The 19,386-nt window shown below is 41.3% G+C and overlaps 1 protein-coding gene across 2 annotated transcripts in view; it reads left to right on the forward strand.

The window, feature by feature from the left end:
• USP48 (ubiquitin specific peptidase 48) overlaps nt 1-8,429 on the forward strand; it is a 170,461-nt gene extending 162,032 nt beyond the window's left edge. For both annotated transcript variants that reach the window (XM_030222113.1, XM_030222115.1), the window contains exons 26-27: nt 1,314-1,340; nt 7,508-8,429. In XM_030222113.1, the coding sequence (XP_030077973.1) occupies nt 1,314-1,340; nt 7,508-7,530 (50 nt within the window). In that variant the 3' untranslated portion in view covers nt 7,531-8,429. The remainder of the gene's footprint in view (nt 1-1,313; nt 1,341-7,507) is intronic.
• The last annotated feature ends 10,957 nt before the right edge of the window (nt 8,430-19,386 follow it).

The following is a 19,386-nucleotide window of genomic DNA, read 5'->3' on the forward strand; positions in this document are numbered from 1 at the left end:
AATTAATATGTATAAGATTGATTTGCATACACTGCTTCCATTGAATGCAGATTTCTTTCATGCATATTCATTGTGGATATCTTGAAAACCTGATTGGCAAGGGGGTTCTCCAGGACCAACATGGGAAACTCTGACCTGGGGCATCCAATATTGATCATGGGGATTCTGTTGCTATCAAGTTCAAGCTAAGAGGGATTGTATTGCTTGTCCTTGGAGAAAGCAAAGTTGCTTACCTATAATAGGTGTTTTCCAAGGAGAGCAAGATGTTAGTCCTTACGAAACCCTCCCAAGTCCCTTAGGATTGGGCTTCTCCTTATTTCAAACTTTTATTCAGATCTGAGGAGGCTGTGCATTGCAGACCAGACCAGGTAAACTTCACATATCTGTGGTACAAAGTTCTGGCAAATCAGAGAGTTTGGATTTTTTTGGTTGCTTTTGAGGCTCATTTTCAAAGCACTTAGACTTACAAAGTTCCATAGGTCACTGTGAAATTTTGTAAGTCCAAGTGCTTTAAAAATAGGCTTCTTTGTTTTGCAACCTGGGCACCATTGGATGACTTGACTGTCCTCTGATAACATCTGTTACATGTAAGCAGTTTATCTTTCACAGATAGACCACATACAAGAGTGTGTGTATATGTAGAAATTAATAAAAGAATTAATATTGACAAACTGCATACATTTTCACTCATTTACAGCAGGCAAAATCAAATACTTGTTTAATAATGCCATGCACTCATTATAAGCTGATCCTATTTTCTGCTTACTTTATTTGAGATCTGCTTTTGATCTTACAGGAAAAAAATAACTATAGCTGGAAACTCAACAGGGTTTGAAATGTTTTACTTTTAGCTGTTGGGCTTGATTGTTCGATGGAGTATAAAGAAACAAAACAGCATTTTTGAAGTTTTGCCACCTTCAAGTAAAACTATTAATGGGCACAGGTTTTTAGCACAGACTGATAAAGTACTTACTGATTCAATTACATGCACAGCCTTGCAATCCTGTTTTACTTAGGGAAATCACAAGTAGAATTCTGCATATGCAACAGGACCACATCAGCATCCCCTAAATAAAATGGACGCTGTTAGTATTAGTTTCAGATTAGTTGTTTACTGTTATGCAGACACATGAACTTATGTAAATGTAAACTAGTCTTAAAAGTGTGCCTGTACTTTAAAAAATTGTATACATCTCTGTATCTATATCTGTTCTTTCTGTTAAAAGACCTAAAAATATTTCTGTAGTTTATGCCAGAAGATGGTACTGAATTTGCAGTCTAAAATGTGGTGGTGTGTGGTTTTTGTTTTTCAGTTTGTTTGCCCGAAGAAGGATTTAAAGGTAATTATGCATATCAGGTTGGCAGCTATCTCCATTCAGCACCACCCCCACCCCCCCCCCCACCCACCCCCCCCCCCCCCGGCTTAACTTTTCACTTTGACTAACTGAAAAAGGTATTATTTAGTAAATGAAAATGTGAATAAGGACATGTTTGACAACTGTCAGGTTAAGAAAATGTATATGGTCGGTGTGGGGTACCTATGGCCAGATCATTCTTGCACTTGATCATAAAAGGGAGCGTATATCAATTCCACAACTACTACAGTCGGTCCTTTGCTCCTCTTCAACTGGTAAAAAGTAATAGATCCAATCTCCCCCCCCCCCCCCCCCCAACTTTCTGACCCTTCACCAGTCCGCAGGTTTAAATGATATAAGAGAGAGCTTCATTTGCTCCTAGCTTGCTACTTCTATTTTTGTAAATAGCTCCAGTTGCACAGTCTATAAAGCAAAATAACACCAACCTTAGGTTATTTTGAAAACAAACGCAGGAGAATAGTAGTGACTGTGGATCAAACCATCAATAGGTTCAGGAGTTTTTGATGTCATGGTGGGAAGCAGAAGCATTCTTCCAGGGTTGCAGCAGTTGTGGCAGCAGGTGACAGATGAATTGGGAATCTCAGGACCGGTATTGAAATGGTTTAAGGGGTTTCTAACAACTAAAGCATTGAGAGTAAAGGTGAAAGAACTAGTCTCAGATTGTTGGTATCCAATATGCAGGGTTCCACATGGCTCCCCATTGTCTCCTATATTATTTAATGTGTTGCTGGCTTCTTTAGGAAGAAAACTTGATGTTTTAGAAATGGGTGCCTATATTTATGCCGATGATGTTAATTTGGTACTTCCTATAATTAATAATAAGAGAGTAATTGATTTGAAGATTGGAAGCTGTGTTAATGCTTGTAGAATCATGGGTCAAATCACATTGCTTAAAACTAAATATGGACAAAACTAAAATTGTTATTACATCCTCCATAGCAAGTGTCTTATGTCAGTTAAATATTGAGGGTGCCTGTTTTAATCTGGAGATTTCTATCTTAGTGTTGTGTTAGATTCTATCCTGTCATTGAAAAATCAGATTCTGGTATCTAGAGTAGTATTTTTGAGTTTGCAACATCTTAGAAAGGATCAGGTGTTATTTGAAGTTTGAACAGTTTGAGATAGTAGTAGTCGTACAAGCTTCAATTCTTAGCCAGTTTGACTACTGTAGTGTACTATATGCAGAGGGCTCAGATCTATTGATGAAGAAGTTGCAAACGTTTCAAAAAATAGTCTTAAGATTGATGTACTCTGCTAATAAATGTGATAAAGTTACACCTTTGTATATTAAGGCACATTAGCTTTTATGGGCAACCAGAATTATTTTCTGTAGATAAATCTCTCTTATCTGTCCCCTTCTCCTCTACTGCTAATTCCAGACTCCGTTCCTTTTATCTTGCTGCATCTCACGCCTGGAATAGACTTCCCGAGCCTATACGTCTAGCCCCGTCTTTGGCCGTTTTCAAGTCCAAACTTAAAGCCCACCTCTTTACCACTGCTTTTGACTCCTAACCTCTACTCATCTGCCCTGTCCTTTTATCCTCACCTCTTTATTCCCTTACCCCTTAATTGTTCTATCTGTTTGCCTGTCTTATCTAGATTGTAAGCTCTTTGAGCAGGGACTGTCTTTTTTGTGTATGGTGTACAGCGCTGCGTATGCCTTGTAGCGCTAGAGAAGTGATAAGTAGTAGTAGTAGTAAAGTTTGCATATTAGAATTTAAGATTCTTTATAGGCAATTACCTCAATATATGACAACATTGGTGGCCTGGTCACCTTTACAGGGCTCATTATGATTTAAAAATCGAATGCTTTTGCATTTTCCAGAGATTAAAGGAGTGAGCTATAGGTGGATTTTTGCTACAAATTTTATGTATCAGGCCACAAAGATGTGGCTTGATCTTCCAGAGAGTCTTCAAATTAATGATCATTTATGTTTTAGAAAGCACATTAAGACTTGGCTGTTTAGAAAGTACCGTATTGTAAGAAATGATTGAATAACATAGAGTTAAGTACATGTATTATTTCTTCCCCAAGCATGTCTGGGTCAGTGAACTTCAGAAGGGACCTTCTGCAGTCATTCAGTTCATAGGCTGCTGCCCTCCCATCATCTAATTCAATCTCTGTCTCTTAATCAATTTGGCCTTTCACAGCTAGGTTCCCAACCTTTAGTGCAGTGTTTCCCAAACCTGTCCTGAGAGAACACCAACCAGTCAGGTTTTCAGGATATCCGTAATGAATATTCATGATTTGTATGCACTGCCTCCATTGCATGCAGATCTAATGCCTGAATATTTATTGTGGATATCCTGAAAACCTGACTGGCTGGGACAGGTTTGGGATCCACTTCTGTAGTGTATAGCAAAGGCTCATGTCTCAATAAATTGATTAGTTTATATGGTGCCAACAGCCTCTTTGTGTTTTTACTCCTTGAAGGGACTTCTCATAACTCAAATAGAATTGTGTGATAATAAGGCTGTTAGTTATTCTGGCCCAATGCAGAGAATCTCGAGGTGGGCACAACACCAGGTCTGAGTAGGTGTAGAAAGGTTAGTGTGCCCTTTTGCACCACTTGCGTTGGGGCAGAAAAGCTAATGGCTCCCTCCACCAGACACTTGATTCCCTGAGTCTGTTCCTCCCCCTGCCAATTAGAAAAAATATTCTTAGTGTCTAATGGACCCATTCCTCCATTAAAAAAAAAAAAAAAAAAAGACACCCTGGTCTCTAGAAGTACCACCAAATCCCATGACCTTCCCCAAGACCCTGCTTTGACACCTTGATCACCCCCCTCCATATTCTTGGTATCTAGTCACTCTCCTACCACCTGCTGCTGTCCCTCCCCCCCCCCCCCCCCCAAGTTCCTTGAAGAGGTGGGGTGATGCTCCCTAGCGCCTTCCTCTGCACCACCGTCTTTGAAAATGACGGTTCCTGACCCTGTGGCATGCAGTCAGGGATGTCAAGGGAATTTTCCCAGGATGCAAACCGTTCTCCAGATTCTTTATCACAGCTTTTGAGAACAATGCATCTAGCATGCATGCTGCTTCCTGCCTGCTGCTGTTTTGCAGAACCTAGCCAGTCATTTCTGTGGAGTAGAACCGTCACACTAAACTATCATCTTGTGTCAAATTCCATAGTTTTCAGAACCCCCCCCCCCCCCCCCCCCCCGTTGGCCCTCTTCTGACCTTGTTGGCCTAAGCGCCCAGTCGGGTGTTTTTCATAATCGAGTTAGTTTGATTTCATTGTGGCTGTTTTCCAGACATATTTCAGAGACAAGTTCCCAGTGTCTTGAAGTTTTACAGGTATACCAAGGTCATATCCCTAATGGATATTCACAGTTTGTGCCTGTAATGCATAGGACCCGATCATGATCCCTCTCGTTGTCTTCTGTGTTCATAGATAACATAGAGGAGAATGCACAAATGCATTTTTTGGTGCCAATAAGTTCAATTCATCAACATCAGTATTGGAAGCACTGGCCTTCATTACTCCTGGAGCTGCTTCACACTGGAGATGCATTGACATTGAGAGTATCTTGATCACCATTGACTTTGAGTGTTGATGACAGCCATCAGGATCAGTCATCAGCCCATCTCCTCCCAAGGAAAAGGGAAGGATTCACCCTCATCGTCTTCACCACCAAGGAATAAGGAATGTGGGATGTCAAACGGAGATCAGGACGCAGTGTCATCGAGCCCCCTTGAAGTGTAGTCTTGAGAATATCAAGGTACCAAGGTCATCAATGACCTTGAAGCAGCCCCAGCATGAAGACCACTCATCCTCTATCATATCAAAGAGGATGCAACAGCCGTCAAGGAATCAAAACCTAGCCCCCAATACACTTGAAGTAAATCAGGGGTTTGTGCCACCCTGACAGCGATGCTCCTGCCTTTGTCGATGGCAGCTTTCAAGGTGCAACTCATAAACAAATTGAGGAATGCATGGAATACTACTTTTCCTGATGCAAGGCTGTGGCTTCCAGAGCATCGAGACTCATGGCAGTTCATTGAGTTTTTCAGTCTGATGGCTAAAGCTGTCCCATTTCCTTTGGAGATAAAAGATGAATTCAGGGAAGAAACATTGGATGTCCTCTAATTCATTGACCCCTCTTAAAGAGGCTGTGACCTTCCTCATTCGCAGAATCCTGAAGGACGTGCAGATGAGAATGTGGGAGATCCCCCCTCTTCTACCTCTTGTAAACAAGAAGGTCAACTCTGTATAAACTTCAAAAGACTCCAGGATTTAGAGAAGTTACACCCTTACTACCATTCCATGGTAGTTGAATTCACTCTCGAGCCAAGAATATGAAGACCCACTCCTTGGTGCTCCCTTGCAGAAAGGTGAGGACCTTGGAGTCTCTTATGAAAAACATTTATCAGAAAGTTAAGCTCACATCCTGCATAGCATCCTACCAGCTACTCATGGGCAGGTACTTGCGGAACATTGTGCATGGTGTGACAGAATTTGCTAGCACACTCCTTCGGGAGAAACTGGTGAACTTCACAAGCTAGTAGCCGAGGAAAAGGAGTGCACAAAATACATAGTTTGTTCAACCTATGATATTTTTGATACAGCATAGAGAGCCTCCTCAGTGGGGATTGGAGCATGTAGAATTGCTTGGCTGTGGGCCTCAGACCTCATGCTAGAAGCAGGAGAAGTTTGCTGACATGACATTCCATGGAATCTTTTTGGAGAAAAGGTGCAAGAAACTGCTCCCTTATCAAGCAGTACTCAGATACACTTAAGACACCTGACCCAGCTGTCTCTTCTAGGAGGTTTTATAACAGAGGACACAGGAAATTCTACTACTGTTTACAGGCATAGGTACCTTCCTCCCTCCTGTTCCTCCTAGACAACTTAGGTACCTCACTCTTGCCCAAGACAACAGAGGACTCCACAGTCAAAACCTGAGACAGATGTATTTGAACCTTTCAATAAAAATGAAAATACAAAAAAAAAAACCTGACAGGGATGGCGAGTGCATTTCTTCCCTGACCAGTGCACAGTCCCACTCCAGCGCAGTCATACCTCTGTCTCTCATCACGATTTTTAAACAGATACTGAACAGATACTGTTGAAAACAGACTACACAGAGACGTTTCAGTATCTTTTTAAAAATCATTAAAGGTCTTTCTCAAGACCATACAACCTCTAGATAGATTCTTAGTACCAAAATCATTTAAGACCATACAATCTCTAGATCGATTCCTAGTACCAGAATCATTTAAGACTCCTGAGGCAGGCCTGTGGCCGAAACAAGGTACTGTGTTGAATCTGTGAATAAAGTGATGCTTTTTGTACATCAGTATCCTTTTTCCCTGGAGTCATTGGTCCACTTCCCTTTTAACTGTTGTTTTCTCGTGGGAGTCAGTGTTCATCCACCTCGGTGGATCACCTCCTCCTTGATTCAACCAGTGATTACTCCTTGTGTGTGTGATCTCACCCATACTTTCTTCACTCCCTCTTTCCTAGTCCTTTTTTTTTCTTACTTTATCACGCCATCCTCATTCCACTCTGTTCTTTGGTCTCTCAGGTCCAGATTGGGGCCAAAGGTGCCACTTGCTCCTCTTAGACCCCCACTTACCTTTCAGTTCATCATGGAACTTTTAAAAGATTGAGGTAATAAGGATGTGACAGGCATTTTGGGAAGTGGTATAGAAAATTAAAACTTTACTGTTTTGAGAATGACATACTGTTAATAGTTTCAAGGAGGTAGACTCAGGAGTAATCTAAGGAAATGTTTCTTTGCAGATAGGATGATTATTAATGTGTGGAAAGGCTCTCAGAAAAGGTAGAGGCTGAGAATATGAATTCAGGAAAGCATGGGACAAGCACAGAATTTTTGAGGAGAAAAAGGGGGATCGTAGAGATGAGTAGTTGAAAATGGCAGGACAGACTGGATAGACTTGTATGGTCTTTGTTGTTATTTTTTGTGTTTCAGAATCATTCATCGGTTTATCCAGCCAAAAGATTTGCAGTACAATGGATATTTTATTAATTTCCTAAGAGAAGGATTATACTTCCAGAATTCTGGCATATTTCTGTAATTTGGGTTTTTAACTCACTGATAAACATGTTCAGTGTTTTGTCTTTCCCTTTCCTAGAACATGAAAATAATTCAGGTTTTCTTTCTCAGGGACAGGTCTCCTTGGACATTAATGCTTGCATTGACCACTGATGGCAGTTGTGACCAGAAGGTTTATGCAATTTGATTTGCCAGGGCATCACAGCTAAAATTTGGATGTTGGATCAAACAGCCACTCACTCCAGTCTTCTAGAAGGCAGCCACATGATCTGAATTGACTTCCTCACGAATGCCTTACGTCAGGTTAAAGCAGATTGCACTGGACTTCAGACTTCAAGGAATATGTCAGATTTTATATTTAATAAAAAAAAAGGAAAAAACAAAGAAAAAGGAGGTTGAACAAGTTTAGTAGGAGCAATCATTTATCATGTTTACATATAGAAATTTATAATTAATAGGTGGCAAGAACAGCATTCTGTTGCATTTTCTTGCTTACAGTGCACATCTGTCTGTTAAGGATTTCTTCTACAACAGTTGGAAAACCTGAAGACCTATCCTAAAGACATTATAAACCTACCTAGAAATGTCTGATCACCATTACATGTTCAATAAAGCATGAAAGAGTGCCATTTTCAGGAAATGCTTAGATTTCTAGTAAGATGGAAAAATTTAGATGTCCATGATCAATAGTGGACAAATATATGAAAGCCACCTTCATCCCCAGACAGATACCATGAAACTAGGATCTCTTCATAAAAACATTTTGTTTCATTTGTCCCAGTGTAATACTGCCTTCTAGAAATTGGTGAAGTTGCTAGGTTTTGGGAACTTGGGATAAGAGGAGATGAATTTCACAAATGTATGAGTAAGGTTAGTAGGCTTTGATGGGTACTAAGAATGTATCTTTTTTTTTTTTTCTGTCTCATGTGGAGATTTATTTTCCTCTGTCCTTACTGTCTGATATTTTGAAATGAAACATACATCATGATCATTCCTGGCTCCCTGGTCCCCCAATAAATTCCATTAAAAAAGATTTTCTCTCCCTTCTTTTAAATTTTAGCCAGGAATTTCTTTGATCGAACCTTTTTGTTCAACCAATAATGATCATCCAGTCAAAACTGTGCCTTTGTCTGTTTATGTCTGTGTTGGTAATGTTCTCTTTCACCTCTATGTTTCTTGCCCCTTTTTCTCTGGGTCCTATTACTCTGCTTGCAATTCTGTAATACAGTGGCAACTAATTAACTTTTTTTTTCAGTTTTGCTTTTCCTTGTCTGACACATCAAGAGCATTGAGGATCATGTTATTAATACATTTTCTAGCTTCAGCCCACTGAAGTCATTTTCTTTTACACTCTTGACATGGATTTGTTTCAACTGTACATGTACAAAATCTCCATATTGTAGTATAAAGAGAAAGCGCTATTTCGGTGTACTGAGTCTTAAAGTGATTTCTATTTTGTGTCCTACGTGGCATTGCTAGAAAATAAAATGTACATCTCTGAAGTATTCAATGGTAATCCAATATCAGATTTTGAAAGTGGATAAAAGAAAATCATCTAGTTTATGCTTACTAAAGACCATGCTTCAGGTTAGGACACTTTGATTGACTAAGTTGCTTTTACTCACCATTGTTTATGTGGTAAAAAAAAGTTGCTTTCCCTCAATCCAACAAATATAGCAGAACACCAGAAAGGACCATTTAGCATCATGATATTACATAGTTGGTCATTTTTAATAAGGATTAGCACATAACTGTTAGTAAATAAACCTAAGTGCCATATAAAGCTGCTAGAGCACCCTCAACAGTGCTTAATAGAGGTTGGGATCAAGAGCCATTTCTTGTTCACTTATGTCTATCAGGTTTTGAGTACCCAACTCAGAACCTGAAAAAATATAGCAATGGGTTCTGCAAGAAATCATAAAAAAAATTTAGGGCAAAATGATATATGGTTACAGAAAAGACTTTCTCATGTACGTTCTCTGTGGGCAAGGCATGGAGCCACACTTGTGGGAGTTGATGACGTTGGTGTTACCTGGCTCCAGACATTTTGTTTTTTGTTTACACTCAAAAGTTTTACAGCTTCTTTGAACATTTGTGGCAGTTTCTGTGCCTGGTACTCGTACAGTTCCTGCCTCAGTCCTGTTAGTCTGTGTGACCTGCTGAATGCATGATTGCAAATCTTCACAGAAAAGAATTTAAAACAGTGATGCTGATCTTAAAAAAAAAAAAAAAAAAAATGGCAGAACCACATACCCAACTGCAGGGTCAGATGTAGTCCTAAGAACCAAATGGGCTTGTATAAAATAGTGTGGTCTGTAGCAGGGGCAGATGAATGTAAGCATTAGTGGTGTATTTGCATGTGTGTGTATACATATACACACACCTATACTATCTCTCTCCCACCACCCCCTAAAGGCTAAATCCTAAAAAATAGTTCAAAGGTGGAAAGCAGGAAAATTCAGAAAGCAAAGCCTTCTCAAGAAAAAGATTACCCCTTTGGATCCCCACAAGAGATAACATGAGAGCACCTCACTGCACTCTAACCTCAATTCTATGCTTTCTCTAAGAAAATAATTGGTTGGTTTTCCTGGATCTAAAAGATAAATATACACACATTCACTTTATTGGAAATTCCTTCACTTACCATCAGAAACATCTATTCTCCGAGGACAAGCAGGCTGCTTGTTCTCACAGGTGGGTCGACGTCCGCATCGGCCCAGGAACCGGCATTTTGCCATCAAAAATAAAAAAGTTTTGCTAGAGTCTTCTAGTGTGCGAATCGCACAAACCGCGCATGTGCGGATGACTTCCTGCCTATTGCATGAGTTCCTCAGTTCTTTTTTTGTCTGATGACTTTTTTCTTTCTATTTCTTTTATTATTTTGTCATTTTCTTAAAAAAAATTTATTTACTCCCTTATTCTTTTAGTTTTTTTGCCTATTTTTTAAAATTTATTTTCATTTATAACCATTACATTTTTTACAAGCGATAAAACAACTTGCCAGAAATACAGAGAAAGTAATACATAGGAATTATTTCAGGCAGGTAATTCTATTCTGTTCCTTAGACCACTAAATAGGGAGAGTGGAAACCAAGGATGTCCATCTCAGAAATGACCAAATGCATGCCCTTTGGTCGTAGGAGGAGCCAGCATTTGTAGTGCAGTGGTCCCCCTCACATTCTAGGACACCAACCGGGCACCCTAGGGGGCACTGCAGTGGACTTCAGAAATTGCTCCCAGGTACATAGCTCCCTTACCTTGTGTGCTGAGCCCCCCAAAACTCGCTACCCACAACTGTACACCACTTCCATGGCCCTTATGGGTGAAGGGGGGCACTTAGATGTGGTTTTGCAGTGGGTTTTGGAGGGCTTGCTGTTTCTTCCACAAACATAGCAGGTGTGGGGGGGGGGGGGTATGGGCCTGGGTCCGCCTGCCTGAAGTGTGCACTGCACCCACTAAAACTGCTCCAGGGACCTGCATACTGCTGTGATGGAGCTGAGTATGACATATGAGGCTGGCAACAAATATTTTGAAAGATATTTTTTGAGGGTGGGAGGGGGTTAGTGACCACTGGGGGAGTAAGGGGAGGTCATCCTTCCTTTCCGAGCACTCTACCAAAACCCTCATCCACACCTCTCGTTTAGACTACTGCAATCTGCTTCTTGCTGGCCTCCCACTTAGTCACCTCTCCCCTCTCCAATCGGTTCAACACTCTGCTGCCTGTCTCGTCTTCCGCCAGGGTCGCTTTACTCATACTACCCCTCTCCTCAAGTCGCTTCAGTGGCTCCCTATCCATTTTCGCATCCTGTTCAAACTTCTACTAACCTATAAATGTACTCACTCTGCTGTTCCCCAGTATCTCTCTACACTCGTCCTTCCCGTGCACTCCGCTCCATGGATAAATCCTTCTTATCTGTTCCCTTCTCCATTACTGCCAACTCCAGACTTGGCGCCTTCTGTCTCGCTGCACCCTACGCCTGGAATAAACTTCCTGAGCCCCTACGTCTTGCCCCATCCTTGGCCACCTTTAAATCTAGACTGAAAGCCCACCTCTTTAACATTGCTTTTGACTCGTTACCACTTGTAACCACTCGCCCCCACCTACCCTCCTTTCCTCCTTCCTGTACCCATTAATTGATTTGATTTGCTTACTTTATTTTTTTGTCTAGTAGATTGTAAGCTCTTTGAGCAGGGACTGTCTTTCTTTTATGTTTGTGCAGCGCTGCGTACGCCTTGTAGCGCTATAGAAATGCTAAATAGTAGTAGTAGTAGTCATCCCCGATTCTGGTGGTCATCTGGTCAGTTTGGGCACCTTTTTGTGTCTTGCTTGTAAGAAAAGCACGACCAGGAAAAGTCGTCCAAATGCCCATCAGGGACGCTCTTTTTTTTTCCATTATGGGTCGAGGATGTCCATGTATTAGGCACGCCCAAGTCCTGCCTCCGACACACCCCCTTGAACTTTTGGCCATCCCTGTGATGGAAAGCAGTTGGCGATGTGCAAAATCGGCTTTCGATTATAGCAATAAGGACGCCCATCTTCCGATTTGTGTCAAAAGATGGGCGTCCGCTTTCGAAGATTAGCCCAAAAGTCATAAAGTGGAGTAGAGGAGTGGCCTAGTGGTTAGGGTGGTGGACTTTGGTCCTGGGGAACTGAGTTCAATTCCCACTTCAGGCACAGGCAGCTCCTTGTGACTCTGGGCAAGTCACTTAACCCTCCATTGCCCCAGGTACAAATAAGTACCTGTATACAATATGTAAGCCGCATTGAGCCTGCCATGAGTGGGAAAGCACGGGGTAGAAATGTAACAAAAATAAAATAAACAAAATATCAAATATAGGCCATTGATGGCCAGTTGCAATCTAAGGGGGTCTTTTACATAGGCATGCTGGCATTTTTAGCACGTGTTAAAAATAGGCACACACTAAACGCTAAAGATGCCCATAGGAATACATTGGCATCTTTAGCGTTTAGTGTTCAGGCCTCTAAGACTTGTAGCTTCTAAGTCTTATATCCTGACGTATAACCTCGGTACACCAGTTCACACCTGAAGACTCGTATCTCTCTCAAAGTCCTTTATTTGAATAACACAATGTTTACTCACAGTCAACTGTAGATCAGAGGTTCTGCCCCAATGACAAAGAGTCTCCATGATTCTGAAAACACCATTAACTCGGAGCTGGTTGACTGGAGTACAATATCTTTTTTAGTAAGATATAGTCAAGGGAAAAACTAAGTACTCTTAACAGAGGGTAACGCAGGAAAGGGTTCTGTACTGTCTAACAAATGGAGCCTACCTCAGACTAAAGGGAACAGAAAAGGGCACACTCTGACCCAGTAAGCTGGGGGAAAACCACCAATGGGAACAGCCTGCCAACAAGCAACAGCATAACCAATCATATAACAGTTCTATACAGACAAGCTAGTGAAGTCACATTGCCTGATAACTACACCCCCCCACAATGCAACACTCATGTGACTCTGCAGTGAGAATGACAGAAAAAGTGTCACACCCCAGAGCCACATTACAATCAGGGAAAGGCTGTCAGAGAACAGAACATTTAGCGTGCACTAAAAATGCCAATGTGCCTAAGTAAAAGACCTCCTAAGATACTTCATCAATGGAGTTTTCAGTTCAAAATAGAAATCCCATTTGCCCGACTCCCCTCCTTTGAAGTATGTGTTGCACCTTTCAGACTCTGGACTAAAGCCAAATTGGATACTACTGAACCTCTCAGCAATTACTACATATCTTGAACTCACAAAATCTGATAGCTAGATTCATGAGAAGACTTTTCGATACAAACCTAATGATGGCCCCCTTTGGCCGTGCACTAGCCAGTCAAGACTTTAACCCCCTTATATATCTGATGACGTGTCAATCTACAACCCCTTCAAAAAGAATTAGCATGAAATTGCAACTGACGTCATAAACAGTGGAAACCTGGGCATCATCGTTCAAGTTTAAAGTGAACAAGGAAAAAAACACACTGCCTGATACATCATCACACAACACTGAATGCTTCAGAAACATCAATTCCATGGGTACATCCCTCCCAATATCTGACAACTTAAAAATCCTAGGAGTCACCATTGACTTCTATTTATCCTCCAACAATCAAATCTCAACCACAAGGAAGAAAATGTTCCAAACCATTTGGAAACTGAAATGCATAAAAAAACTACTTTCTGAGAGACGTATTCTGCACATTAGTCCAATCCATGGTCCTCGCCCGAGCAGACTACTGCAATGGCACCTATGCAGGGAACAACTACTAAAGAAACTGCAAATAGCACAAAATACAGCTGCAAGATTAATACTCAGAACAAATTGATAGAAAGCACAAGACCACTGCTCTAAAAACTATACTGGCTACCAATCAAAGCATGTATATCCTTCAAGATTTGCACCCTGGCCTACAGAATATTTTTTGGCCTTGCACCAGAATACATGACTAACCTAATAGAACTACCTCTACGCAACGCAATAGAAGGTGCAATAAACTATCTCATCCTATATGTCCCAAGATGTCAATGCCTAAAATACAAATCTTCATACTCGACAGCTTCACATACATCTGACCCAAGATATGGAACACTACCGAAAGTCCTAGAATGCACAACTGACTGTTCCAAAAACTCCTGAAAGCCCACTTTTCCAGCAAATCTCTTTTTGATATTGCCACATAAAAAAAAAACGAACAAAAATAAACCATGAAGATTGAATCAGGATCAAAAATCGGCCTGTGCAATGCGGACACTTCCAGCAACAATGTAATATGTTTAATTGATGTAAACTGTAAGTCACATTGAACTGACACATTCTCTGGCAACGAATTCCAGAGTTTAATTACACGTTGAGTGAATAAATATTTTCTCCAATTTATATTAAATTTACTACTTTGTAGCTTCATCACATGCTCCCTAGTCCTAGTATTTTTGGAAAGCGTAAACAAACAATTCACGTCTACTTGTTCCAATCTACTCATTATTTTATCTCTCGTATCTCCCTTCAGCCATCTTTTCTCCAATCTGAAGAGCCCTAGACGCTTCAACCTTTCTTCAGAGAGAAGTCTTCCCATCCCCTTTATCATTTTCATCACCCTTCTCTGTACCTTTTCTAATTCCACTATATCGTTTTTGAGATGTGGTGACCAGAATTGAATACAATATTCGAGGTGCGGTCGCACCATGGACCGATACAAAGGCATTATAACGTCCTCATTTTTGTTTTCCATTCCTTTCCTAATAATACCTAACATTCTATTTGCTTTCTTAGCCGCCGCAGCACACTGAGCAGAGGGTTTCAATGTAACATCAACAACGATGCTGAGATCTTATGGTTGGTGACTCCTAACGTCGAACCTTGCATTACGTAGTTATAATTTGAGTTCCTCTTTCCCACATGCATCACTTTGCACTTGCTCACATTAAACATCATCTGCCATTTAGACACCCAGAATCTAATCTAAGCTGTGCCCTTTTCCATGACCAGTTCCAGAGTTCACTCTTTCCCTCTTGCTGTGCTGTATACTTGTAACACCCTTCCTGTTGATGTTTGATAGCCCTCCCCCTCTCAAATCCAGCCTAGAAGCCCACATAGTAACATACTACTACTACTACTTAACATTTCTAGAGCGCTGTCACCCCTGAGGAAAGGAGAAACGGGTGACATGATACAGAAGTTCAAATATTTGAAAGGTATTAATCCACAAACAAACCTTTTCTCGAGATGGGAATGTGGTAGAACTACAGGACATGAATTGAGGTTGAAGTGGGCAGACTCTTAATGTCAGGAAGTATTTTTTCACAGAGGGTGGTGGATACATGGAATGCCCTCCCGCGGGAGGTGGTGATGGAGATGAAAATGGTAATGGAATTCAAATGTGCGTGGCATAAACAAAGGAATCCTGTTTAGAGGGAATGGATCCACGGAGTCTTAGCGGAGATTAGGTGGCAATGCCGGTAATTGGGAAGCAAAACCGGTGCTGGGCAGACTTATACGGTCTACACCCTGATCGTGACTAAATAGATATGGATGGGCTTGAGTGTAAATTTTAAGGGGCTTCGACGTAAGCTTCAGAACTTTTAGTACAAGAACAGTGCTGCGCAGACTTATACGGTCTGTGCCCTGAGAATGGGAAGGACAACTCGGGTATACATATAAAGTATCACCATGTAAAATGAGTTTATCTTGTTGGGCAGACTGGATGGACTGTACATGTCTTTATCTAACGTCATTTACTATGTTACAATTGACAGATTTTATAGAAAACTTTTTTTTTGTAATCATATGTAGCTGACAATTCAGAGATAAGGATTCAAAATAACATGTAATATTCTAGATATCAAATATGCAGAATCAGGGTAAAGAAATATGTAAAAATGTATAGTAAATCACATTTAATTGCAATGCTCACATAAATATGCATATATAAATACATATACAAAATATTAAAATATACCAACTTGTTATTATTCCACTAGCAGGCTCATTTTTGAAATAGAAGAATGCCCATCTTTCGACACAAATTGGAAGATGGGTGTCCTCACAGGGTTGCCCAAATCGGCATAATCGAAAGCTGATTTTTGGCGTCCCCAACTGCTTTCCATTGCGGGGATGACCAAAGTTCACGGGGGCGTGTGGGAGGTGTAGCAAAGGCGGGACATGGGCATGCCTAACACATGGGCGTCCTCGACCCATAATGGAAAAAAAAGGGCATCCCTGACAAGCATTTGGATGACTTTACCAGGTCTTGTTTTTCTTACGACCAAGCCACAAAAAGGTGCCCAAACTGACCAGATGACCACCGGAGAGAATCGAGGATCACTTTCCCTTACTCCCCCAGTGGTCACTAACCCCCTCCCACCCTCAAAAAATATCTTTCAAAATATTTTTTGCCAGCCTCAGATGTCATACTCAGGTCCATCACAGTAGTATGCAGGTCCCTGGGGCAGTTTTAGTGGGTGCAGTGCACTTCAGGCAGGCGGACCCATGCCCATACCCCCCCCCCCCCACACACACACCGGTTACACTTGTGGTGGTAAATGTGAGCCCTCCAAAACCCACCAGAAACCCACTATACCTACATCTAGGTGCCCCTCTTCACCCATAAGTGCTATGGTAGTGGTGTACAGTTGTGGGTAGTGGGGTTTGGGGGGCTCAGTACACAATTTAAGGGAGCTATGTACCTAGGAGCAATTTATGAAGTCCACTGCAGTGCCCCCTAGGGTGCCTGGTTGGTGTACTGGCATGTCAGGGGGACCAGTGCACTGAATGCTGGCTCCTCCCACGACCAAGGGGCTTGCATTTGGTCGTTTCTGAAATGGGCGTCCTTGGTTTCCATTATCGCTGAAAATCAGAAACGACCAAGTCTAGGGATGACCATCTCTAAGGACGACCTAAATGTCAAGATTTGGGCAGCCCTGACCATATTATCGAAACGAAAGATGGGCGTCCATCTTGTTTCGATAATACGAGTTTCCACGCCACTCCACCGGGACGTTTTGCGAGGATGTCCTCAGCAAAACTTGGGCATCCCTTTCATTTATGCCCCTCCACGTATCAAATACCCAACATATTTTGGTACGATGCCTGCTTCAGGGGTCCTACGGAGTATAGGTGGCACAACAGCCTTAGGGCAACATACCAGAAGATAAAAGTGCGAAGGGGACATACCAGTTTCTTGTCAAGAAGTTACAAAACAAAAGCCATCTCTTATCAGCTGTTTCTCAAAGTTTTCAGCCCACTGACCTAGCAGTGGTGTAGCCAAGGGTGGGCTTGGGTGGGCCCAGGCCCACCCAGTAGCAGCACATCTATGATGTGGCTGGCAGGGATTTCCCAAGCCCCACCAGCCAAAAACTCCCAACAACTGTCCCTCCTGCATACCTTGTAAATACCAGATGCCTGCAGTGAGCAGCGACTGATACATACTTCTCGCACCAGCCCTACAGCCTTCCCGCTGATGTATTCCTGCCTATGCGGAAACAGGAAGTTACATCAGAGGGATGGCTGTGAGGCCAACATGAGCAGTGTGTATTAGTTGCTGCTCGCTGTCGGTGAAAATCTGCTATTTAAAAGGTATGCAGGGAAGGGGCTGATGTTTGAAGGACCATATGGCATGCAGGTGAGAAAGGGAGAGACCAAATCACTTGCGGAGTACTTCTGCCCACCCATCTTGGGCCCAGGCCCACCCAAAATTGGGTGTCTGGCTACGCCCCTGTGACCTAGATTTTAATTTTCAGATTTAAATCATCAGCACTGGTAGCATTCACTAATGCAGTCCAAAAGGGACCTTCCTGGCATGTGTGTCCTCATAGAGATATCTGGGTATTTTCTAGGATGTTATGTGTTCATGAGCAGCATGTTTCTGACTGATCCTTCCGTCGCCCCAGGTGTAAAATAAGTTTCCTGTTTATTAAGATGCGCTAGCGTTTTTAGTTCATGCTAACCAAGTAGACTTATGGGCATCTACATGGTTAGCACACAGTAATGCTTAGTGTGTGCTAAAAACGCTAGCACGCCTCTTGCACAGCTTAGTAAACAGGGCCCTCAGTACCTGTATATAATATATAAACTGTTTAAAAGTAACCACAGAAAGGAATATGAAAATGAAGCTAAAAAGACACAATTACTTATCTCTGACTAGAGACTTGATATTTCTTAGAAGAAAAACTGAATCCCTGGAAAATGCTGTAAGAAATAATAATTTGCGTTTTTTGAATTTTCCTCAACAATTTACGACATCTCCAAGGGATTTGTTAAGAAAATACATAACAGATATACTGGGAGTAGCTGAGGAGGCAATTCCCCCATTTTCACAAGTATACTATTTGCCAACAAAAAATAGAGAGTCAAAATCAAGAATGTGATGTTTCAGAGATCTTAGAGGCGTCAGAAAGTGAGACGGTGATACCATCAACTTTACTTGCAACTGTGGCGTTAACGCCAGATAAAAACTGGTTAACGAGACTATTCTTTCAGAATAGGGAAAAAGTTTCCTTGGACTGAAAATAAGAGTTTTTCCAGACGTTACTAAAGATACCCAGAAGCGTAGGCAACAATTTCTTACGATTAAATCTAGAGTTCTTCATATAGGCGCGACATTTTTTCTAAGATATCCTTGCAAGTGCATTGTTAAATACCAAGCTAATAAGTATGTTTTCTTTGATCCACCACAACTCACTGCTTTTTTAACTCCTAAGGAGCTCATTAGGAGGGGTGAGAATAGTTCAGTGTAAATATAAATGGAACCATTTAAGGGAATCAGACTCAGCAAATCCTTGTTTAGTTACCTGAAATAAATATCCAAATATGTAACATCATGAATCTCCAATTGTGGACTTGAGATTGGTTTGGGGAAAATATTTTCTTATTAAATATGTAAGATTTTGATTTTATATATTGTATAATGAAACCGAACAAACTTTTCTGTACAAGTATATACTTGAATGTTATTCAAAATTGATAAATAAAATAATTTAAAAAAAAGTAACCACAGAAAGGCAGTATATCAAATCCCATCTCCTTTCCCTTTTCAACTTGCTAAGCCCAGTTCTTGTGTGGCTATGAAAAAGCCTCTGTTGTATTTATTTCATTGATGACCATGCGCTAATATTACCATTATCGCACAGCCATTTAAAATAATGAACAGATGAGCCCTTTCTGCCTCCTATTGAGGAGGCGTTAAGGGCTCCTATGAGAACCCTGAGGTAACCAGTTAGGACACACTAATGTGCATGCATTAACTGGTGACTATCCGCTTATTCTCTGTCCCTCATAAAAATTGACAAAAAGATTTATACCGCGTGCTTAGCGTGAGCAAATGCCAAAAGTAGCACAGGATGCTTTAGTACATAGCAGTATATCCTATATAATAAAACGCACCTCCAACGTTCTGAAGCCCAGAAAGTGAAGCCTTCAAGCCTTGAAGCATTCCTGCAACATTCTGGAACTACGTGTCGTCAATTGAGAAGATGGAGCCTTACAGAG

This window comes from Microcaecilia unicolor, chromosome 13 (assembly GCF_901765095.1).
Source record: "Microcaecilia unicolor chromosome 13, aMicUni1.1, whole genome shotgun sequence".
In the NCBI taxonomy this organism is placed as follows: domain Eukaryota; kingdom Metazoa; phylum Chordata; class Amphibia; order Gymnophiona; family Siphonopidae; genus Microcaecilia; species Microcaecilia unicolor.